This window comes from Lolium rigidum, chromosome 3 (genome assembly GCF_022539505.1).
Source record: "Lolium rigidum isolate FL_2022 chromosome 3, APGP_CSIRO_Lrig_0.1, whole genome shotgun sequence".
Taxonomy (NCBI): domain Eukaryota; kingdom Viridiplantae; phylum Streptophyta; class Magnoliopsida; order Poales; family Poaceae; genus Lolium; species Lolium rigidum.
Window position 1 is genome coordinate 7,979,036 of NC_061510.1, and position 9,707 is coordinate 7,988,742.

The 9,707-nt window shown below is 49.9% G+C and overlaps 1 protein-coding gene across 1 annotated transcript; it reads right to left on the minus strand.

Moving 5' to 3' along the window:
• Positions 1–8,188: 8,188 nt before the first annotated feature.
• LOC124694339 (pEARLI1-like lipid transfer protein 1) lies at positions 8,189–9,027 on the minus strand. The gene has a single exon (XM_047227335.1). It carries the CDS (start codon positions 8,952–8,954, stop codon positions 8,445–8,447), a length of 510 nt encoding a protein of 169 aa, XP_047083291.1. The 5' UTR covers positions 8,955–9,027; the 3' UTR covers positions 8,189–8,444.
• Between the last annotated feature and the right edge of the window lie 680 nt (positions 9,028–9,707).

Here is a 9,707-nt window from a genome sequence, read left to right on the forward strand (position 1 = left end):
GGTGAAGGTTGCGTGACAGATTGGATCAAGTTTTAAACAAGATAGAATCAAAGTCTACGTAAAAGAGGAAATAGCGAGCTGCTGTACATGAGAGTAATTCTCGTCCGTGCATGTATATCAGAAAACGGGTTTGTACAAATTGTACACGAATCATCTCAGATCAGTCGGCTGCCCGGGCAACTCGAGGCATCTTCGCTGCGGTCGAAAATTCGCCACTAAAAATTTTCGTCACCGAGCCGATCAAGTTGTCATCGCGGTCTCACCATCCGACGCAAAAACTATCAGGTGCTATATTTCCAGTTCATTAATCTTTGTCTAATTTATTTTGGCAAAATAGTTTTTGGCGCGTGCAGTTATTTGCGTGCAGTTTTTTTTTGCGCACTTCAATATAACTACAGGTTGGCTACTTCCCTTCGACTATTTCCCTTCGATGACCCTATTCATCATCGCGGGTTCGTTAAACTCGGGGGCTCGTCCGTCGCGGATTCATCTGTCGCGGACTCGTCGATCCACTTCGATTAATGTATTGATTGCATCCGCTACTTTGATTGTGTTCGCCATACGATCTTCTTCCACGTCAGGCTCCATAGCGGCCGATAAAGCTAAGTTTTCATCTCCCAAGAATTAATTATTATTTACTTTCGCCACAACCGAATACCCGGGGATGCGTCATTACATCATTATCATAAATATACTCAATTACTCGGTGAATTTATTTTATTCGGCTTAGTGGACTATCTTATTTGGCTTGTGGATATATCTTCCCCAACTCAGTGGATTTATTTTCTTCGGCTTAGTGAATTTATTTTCTTTGGCCTAGTGCATTCATCTTCCTCGGCTCAGTGGATTTATTTTCTTCGGCTTACTGGATTTATCTTCTTCGGGTTATTATTGGTTCACTCTTATACAATATTACCCGATGCGTTTCCGGGTCAATGGATTCATCTTCTATGGTTATTGCTGGAATTATTTTCTTCGGCTCAAAGGATTCATCCTCTATGATATCAGCGGATTTACTTTCTATGGTTACTACTGGATTCTTCGGTTCAATGGATTCATCCTCTATGATATTAGCGGATTCACTTTCTATGGTTATTACTAGATTCTTCGGTTCAATGGATTCATCCTCTATGATATCGGCGGATTCATCTTCAATATATGCTTCATATTTAATTGTTGGATTCATATTATATTATTATCAATGGCTTCATCCTAAATGGCTTCACCTTACATGACGCTGCGATTCCGTCAACTTCTTCCGACATCACGGCTAACACTCGGGGCTTGACAACGACTTTGCCGCGAGTAATAACTGTGACATGGCGTCTAAGCAACAATCATGACATCACCCCAGCAGTGCTCAGGGGCTCGGCTATTTCTTCAACAACAATATGGCGGCATCTATTTTTGCTATTTGGGAGTTTCTACTTCGGCTCGACTTCTTCTTTGCAATCGAAGACTTCATCGCGCGTCGACTCCATCGTGTCCAATAAGCTAAGTGTTCTTTTATTTTGCACAAAGTTGATTATCGTTTACTTTCGCCGCACCCGACACTCGAGGGCTGCGCCATACTTCTTCACTTTACATCTCAGGTCGACAGAAAGAATAATTGCGCCTACAAAAAAGTCTTCAAGGATGAACCCGACAAAATTGTCTTCAAGGATGAAACCGACAAAATCTTCGTCAGGGAGGAACCCGACGAAATCAAAAGAGAACCTGACGAAATCTTTTTCAGGGAGGAACCCGACGAAATCTTGAGAGAACCCGACGAAATTATCTTCAAAAGAGAACCCGACGAAATCTTATTCAGGGAGGACCCGAAGAATTATCCTTAGGGAGGACCCGAATAATTGTCCTCAAGGAGGACCCGAAGAATTATCCTCAAGGAGGACCCGAAGAATTGTCCTCAAGGAGGACCCGAAGAAATTTTTCTTCAAGGAGGAACTCGACGAAATTTTCATCAAGGAGGAACCCAAAAAAAAAAAAGGTGGACAAATCTTCGGGTCCATTGGCTCGTCATATTGTTCCGAGCAAGAGCATCGGTGATGTACCCGATAATATAGAAGAACCCAATATATTCGGCTGTCTCATCAAGCCCGAGAGAAAAATAGAAGAACCCGCAAAATAGGTCATTGCATCAGCCGAACAAGGCACTTGACAAAATATTCTCAGAGCGCCAAAGTCACGAATAATCTCTGAATGCCGCAAAATTCTGCGAAGGTAAGACCCCGGGATCCGTCCTGTGTGGCGTGACATCGCCAAAGACTGCGCTCTGCTACTTTTTTCCACATCAGCAGATGTGAAGAAATATCCCGGCGGACGCGTTGTGGACCCGATAACATTACTGGTATTCGGATCATGGTAAGTCCTTAAGCGGCACGTGACGAATTACGCCAGGTCCCGAGATCATGTCCAGGGACGTGGTCTTGAAGTAGGTTCTTGCGGGATTGCCACAAGAGCAGTTAACTGGTACCTGATCTGTCAGATGAACCAGCCCCATTTACCATTATCCCTGAACAACATAAATAGCAACGGCCTGGAGTCGATAAAAAGAGGGGTTGCGCCCAAAAATATGGTTAAGTTCGTTATTGACTAGTACAACTTGAGTCTATGCCCAGGTGCAAGCACCTGCCCATAGGCTCGGGGGCTACTCTTATCGAGAGTATTGTTCACCCTCCAGATAAGACACAAGAAAGAGGAAAAATTGTGGTGTTGATTAAAAGCAAGTTGAGCCTACACCCAAGTGCAAACACTTGGCTGTAGCCTCGGGGGCTACTCCCATCGGGAGCGCTGGCCGCGCACCCGATAGAAAAATAACTTCGACAATATCTATGACAATCAAGGTTTGTAGACTCAACTCGATTCTACGACTCGAGTGGAGCCTACTCCCATCGGGAGCACATGGATTTCATCAAGTCCTCCAGAAATATAGTTAAGTTCTTCATCGAGTAGTACAACTTGAGTCTATGCCCAAGTGCAAGCACTTGCCCATAGACTCGGGGGCTACTCCCATCGGGAGCGCTGCCGCGCACCCGTTAGAAAAATAATTTCGAGACATCATCTACGCTACACATGATCTACGACATGGACCTCGCCTTATATTTTCTTCGACTTCGGAGATGATTATGCTTAGAGTCTCTACGCAAGTCTTCGACTTCCCTAGACACTCGGGGCTATCGACATGGGTATACCCTTCGGGTACCCATTATTGGTATACCTGGATCGGCTCGGCCCAATATGGAGAAGGCCCAACAAGGCAACCCGAAGAAGTAGTCGACTAGGACTCTTGTAAAACCCTAGGCTGGTTGCATATATAAAGCCAGCCAGGGCACCCGAAATAGAGGAGAAAAGATAGGCCAACAGATAGATAGCAGATAGACGGCATAGTTCCGCCTACGGCGGCACCCTGTAAACACATCTATGATCATATACTGGAATGCTAGCAGCATGTAGGGATCCTCCACCAAGGGGACCCGAAGCTGGGTACATCGTGTGCCTAATCTCGCTCCCGGAATCTCCATCGTCGCTCTCTCCCGAAACCCAAGTCTACAATACGTAGGCATTGCCGAGGTGTTCCCTCGTCAACAAGCAAACCACCAAGAAACACACAGTAAGCAGAAAGTGAACGACGATCCGTAGGATCACTCGCCCACGTAGCATCCGAGTAGCACTGGAGCTGGAGAGAGCTGGAACTAGGAAAGAAGAGGCGACGAGTAATCTTGCCACGAAGATAACGGAGAACACGGAGGAGATGACTGTAGTGAACGGTGGTGGGAGCTGAGACAAACTGACTCAGAATATGAACAAGATAAGAAATATCAGGACGGGTGACAACAAGATAAACAAGACTCCCAACAAGATAGCGATAACGGGTGGGATCAGGAAGAGGATCACCATCAGTAGGACGAAGCTTAACATTAAGCTCCATAGGAGTATCGACTATGCGCTCATCCCCAAGAGCAGCACGAGCAAGAAGATCCTGAATGTACTTTTCCCGAGAGATAGAAAAGCCATTAGAAGTGGAGGAAACCTCAATGCCAAGAAAATAGCGAAGAGGACCAAGATCAGTCATAAGAAACTGATCGCGAAGACGAGCCTTGACGAAGGCAATATACTCAGGATCATCACCAATAATGATCATATCATCAACATAGAGAAGAAGAAGAGTACGTCCACGAGGAGAAGTGTGAACAAAAAGTGCTGGATTATGAAGACTAGGAGAGAAACCAGCGAGCGATCACCACAGAGGCGAAGCGCTCAAACCAGGCACGAGGGGCCTGTTTGAGACCATAGAGAGAACGTCGAAGACGACAAACCATCCCATCGGGAACAGAATACCCTCGGAGGAGGCTGCATGTAAACCTCCTCACTCAACTCGCCATTAAGAAAAGCATTCGAACATCAAGCTGGGAGACGGACCAGCGGCGAACGTAAGCAACAACAAGAGGGGTACGCACGAGTAGTCATATGAGCCACAGGGGCAAAAGTCTCATCATAGTCACGGCCGTGCTCCTGCTGAAAACCACGAGCCACAAGACGCGCTTTATAGCGCTCAAGAGATCCATCATAGCGAGTCTTAATTTTATAGACCCACTTACACGTGATGGGACGAACACCAGAAGGGGGAGAAACAGGATCCCAAGTGCCAGTGCGCTCAAGCGCAACGATCTCCTCAGCCATGGCAAGCTGCCATTCAGGATGACGCTTGGCATCCCGATAAGAAGTCGGCTCGGAAACGACAGAGAGACCATACTTACTAGGAGAGTAACAAACTGGAGCACGAAGCTGACGAACAGGCCGTGAAGGGGGAAGCTCATCTGCAGAAGACAAGTCATCAGAAGAAGAGGAGGAAGGGACAACATCGAAAGGAGCCGAAGCCGGAGAACGAGGAGTACTAGGTGGACTAGACGAACGAGAGGATGGCGCCGAAGGGAGCGCATCAGAAGTAGGAGGGAGGGGAGGGGGGACAGCAGGGGGTGCATCCGGAAAAAGAAAAAAAGATATATCATCCACCGGGTAAGTACCCGAGGTGGGGCGAGGATAGAAGGGACGCGTCTCATCAAACGTGACGTCACGAGAGATGCGCATCCGACGACCAACGGGGTCCCAATAGCGATAGCCCTTATGCTCATCACTGTATCCGAGAAAAACACACTCAACGGATCGAGCGGTCGGCTTGGTGCGTTCGCGAGGAGGCGAGAGGACATAGCAGACGCAACCAAATGAACGGAGAGTCGAGTAGTCCGGAGAAACACCGGAGAGACGCTCGAGAGGAATGCCACCTCGTAGAGCAGCGGAAGGCTGAATGTTAATGAGGTGGGCTGACGTAGCGACAGCCTCAGCCCAGAAATGTGGCGGAAGAGAAGAAGCAATCATCATAGCACGGGTGGTCTCAAGAAGATGACGATGCTTACGCTCGGCAACGCCATTTTGAGCATGCGCGCCAGGACAAGAAAACTGAGCGAGGGTGCCCTCCTCAGCAAGGACACCACGAAGGTGCTGGGAGATATACTCACCAGCAGAATCAGCACGAAACACGCAAATGGGTGAGGAATACTGAGTGCGGACCATGCCGCAAAACGCTGATAAATAGAGAGCACCTCACTGCGAGAGCGCATGAAAAACACCCAGGTGTACCGTGAAAAATCATCAATGAATAAGATATAGTATCGATGGCCCCCTTTCGAAGCGAAGGGAGCCGGACCCCAAACATCTGAATGGACTAAATCGAACGGTCGCTGAGAGACAGACACACTAGTAGGATAGGGAAGCTGAATCTATTTGCCTAACCTACAACCCTGATAGTGTAACGACCCATATCCAGAGACAGACCCCAGAAGGCCACGATGAACCAAAGACGACAGGCTAGAGTCACAAAGGTGACCAAGACGATGATGCCACTGCTGAAAAGAACCGGTGACAGAGGCAACAACCGGAGGAGAACTGGCAGATGGAGTGGCAGCGGAAGGAACACGAAGCCAGTCTAACTCCCAAAGCCCCGGAGACTGACGGCTACGAGGGCTAGCTCCAACCAGGGCATGTGTGCGACGATCCTGAACCGCACAAGACTCAGCGTCAAGAATGACCCGACAACCAGAATCGGTGAGCTGGCTAGCAGAGAAAAGGTTCATCTGAAGACGAGGAACATGAGAAACATCAGGGACAGAGAAAGAGGGAGTAGAAAAGGTGCCTCTACTAGAAACAGGAATAGAGGTACCATCAACCGTGACAACACGGACAGAAGAAATAAGAGACCGAAGAGCAGACAGAATAGAAGACTCAGAGGTCATATGAAAGGAAGCTCCAGAATCCAGATACCACGGAGACGTACCTGACTGTGTGTAAAGTGGTGGTCGCGCAGTGCCAGAAGAGCCAGTCACAGAACCAACAACGCCCGGCGAGGAAGAGTCTGTAGGAGCGAGCAGACCACGAAGACCCCTGAGAATGTCCTGATCAGAGAGTGCAACTGCAGAAGATCCTGAAGAGCCAGGCTGCCGACGATCCCGGAACTGCCGACGTAAGCGGGATCTCGCGTCCAGCAGGTGGAGGAAGTGTGGCCAACCTTGCCACAGTAGGTGCAATGAGGACGAGGGCGGAGAGTCGAACCGCGAGGCTGCTGACGTAAACTGGAATCCCAAGCATCAAGCAGGCAGTGAAGCTGCGCTATCTCATGCGCAGAGAGGGGCGCGACTGGAGAGGTCGGCGTAGAATCAGGTGCCGACGAGGAGCTATCACCCACACGCACAGAGGCCACCAAAGGGGGCGATGGAGAGCAACACGCCGATGAAGACAGAGTCGGCAAAGCGCGGTCATAACCACGTGAAGAGGCCGCGAAAGTCAATGTAGAGCGGTGGGCCGACGTAGACGAAGTTGGCGAAGCGCGGGCAGAGCCACATGAAGAGGCCGCAAAAGGCGATGTAGAGCGGCGGGCCGACGTAGACGAAGTCGGCGAAGCACGGGCAGAGCCGCATGAAGAGGCCGCAAACGGCGACGAAGAATGGCTAGCCGTCATACACGGAGACAGCGGACAAATACCAAGTACCGAAGAGAAGCCCAAAGATAAGGCGAGATCAGCGGAAGAAGACATCGGGTAACAACAGCCGACGACAGTACCCTTTTTTTTACTCAGATGGAAGTCAACTGCACGGCCACGCGGAGATCGATCTTAGCACGGGCCAGGGAGATCGGCAGCCAGGGAAGATCGGCAGCCAGGGAGATCAGCAGGGAGATCGGAGGATCAAGCCGGGAGCAGGCAGGCAGAGATCGGCCAGGGGCGGGATCGGGCCGCTCGCCGCGCGGGGGCGGACGGAGGCGTCGGGCGTCGGGCGGAGAAGAACAGCCCGGGCGTCGGGCGGAGAAGAACTTGGGCGGCGTCGGGCGTCGGGCGTGCCGCGTCGGGCGGGGAAGAGCAGCCCGGGCGCTGTGAATCCAGAGAGCGGGCGGGGCGGGCGGGGCGGGGCGCGGAGCAGCAGGAGCGCTGTAGGGCCTGCTGAGGAAGCTCGGGGCGGACGGAGATCGAGCCGCGCGGAGAAGAATCGAGCGAAGCAACTTGGCCAGATCGAGGATGGGCGACGGACGGGCGACGGACGGAGACGAACAATCAACGTCGGCCCGGGAACTAGAGGATCAATTTTGGCTCTGATACCATGTTAGAGCAATATGCTTGTTGTATTACCAGGGGGCCAAAGGCCACAATATATAGTACATGTACAGGTGCACATATGCAGAAAGCCCCCTAACATATGGGGAAACTACAATATACAAATATATACATCTAACAACTACTCAGTAACACATGGGCCATTTTACTATCAATTTGAGTTGGCAACGTAGATAAGCAAGGCTCCCAATTAAATATTAAAAATAGCTCAAACTAATTTTAGAAAAATCAACTATGCTCGTACATAACTTGTATATACCATGCCACGAAGTTTTAGATCCAACTTTAGTACACATGCCACAAACTTCAATACATAGCTCAATTTCTGTTAACCGAATTCCGACGTGAGGTTTTGTACCATGATATATACATGAATGTTATATCTTTCAGCTGTTTTTTTCCAGACAATTTTCACAATTCTAGTGCCCAGGGGGTGCGTTGATGATATAGTAAGTATATTACTTAATCACCCGAGTTTATACTCACACGTAATAGAATTATATAAGCCAATCAATCACTGCATTACAATTATCGAAACGGAACATCTCTTTGAAAAGGAAAAGGATACAGGTAGCAACGTACACGAGATCGATCATATAGGACTAGGAGAGATAACACATCCGTATCTGACCTAAGAACGATCCATGATCACACACACCGACGCACATACAAGTGATAACAATATACACGACAGATCGTGCATGCTGGTGTGTACCATACCATGCACTCTCGTCGATCGATCATGTATAGGATTGATGGAAATGAAGGGATGATGGATGCATGTCTATTGGCACTGGAAGCCTCTGGGGACGCTCTTGCCGCAGTAGTTGACGAGGAGGCTGAGGTCGATGGGCACGTTGAGGTTGATGCCCAGGATGTTGGCCTTGAGAGCGGTGCAGAGGCACACGGCGGCCTCCACGTCGGCGAGGCCCTGGATGAGCGAGCAGCACGGCTTCTTCGGCGGCGTTCCCAGCTGCAGGTTGATGAGGCCGTTGAGCACGTTGGCGCACACCCCAAGCTTGAGCGCGTCGATCGGGCACTTGGCCCGTCCGCCGCCTCCTGAACCTCCTCCGCCACCACCGCTCCCGCCTCCGCCGCCGCCGCTCCCGCCTCCGCCGCCGCCGCTTCCTCCACCGCCGCCGCCGCTCCCGCCTCCGCCACCGCCACCACCTCCTCCTCCACCACTGCCGCCGCCTCCGCCCGGGCTGGGGCAGTACCCGCACGCGTCGGAGAAGGTGAAGAAGAGCAGGTTCATGGCCAGCAGAACGGCGATCACCGCCACCTTCTTCGCCATGGCTACGACCTTTCCGGCTTGCTACTGTGTTCAGGTACTGGGGTTTTGATCAGCTCACTGATCTGCCTCCCGGTTTCTGTGTGGGTGTGGCAGTGCAAGGGAGCTCGGGCTGCTATTTATAGGTCGAGATGGAAGACGGGGTTTTGCTCCAAGGTAGAGAGATATTTCACTGGACGCGCGCGGCACCGATCACTCTCCGGCCATGTGAAGGTTAGCAAGAGCTAGTAGCTAGCTCGCTGGCCGCTACAGATGCACGCATGTGAGCTGGCTCTAGTGGAAGGAAGGAGACAAGTGAGTGATTTGGAGGGTTTCCATTTCTGGGGCCATCACGGCCTAGTGCTGGCGGAAACGATGGCGTACGGCATCCTATAGCACTGTAGTCTTTAGCTTTACAGTATACCTGCTAATAAGGAGAATTATGATGGTGCACTCGGGTGCCATATACCATGATATTCGAAACATTCGAATAACCCTATTTTAAATGTGTCAAAAAAATTGAAATAATTCACGCACGTACATGTCACCATGCTACTTGCTCGTGTAAATTTTCACGAAAAAATTCGAATTTATGGGACCTACACAAAAAAGAGAAGATGGATTTTTGCTATATTGTGAATAGTACGTGTCTACTACTATATTGCGAACAGTACATTTTGTTATTTTTGTGTAGGCTACATAACTTGATATTTTTGTTGCAGATTTGACGTACGCATATCTGCACACATTCCCTACCCATATAATTTACAACATATT

Excerpts from the sequence above, each read along its gene's own strand:
- LOC124694339 (XM_047227335.1), bottom strand. The coding sequence starts at position 8,954 with ATGGCGAAGAAGGTGGCGGTGATCGCCGTTCTGCTGGCCATGAACCTG.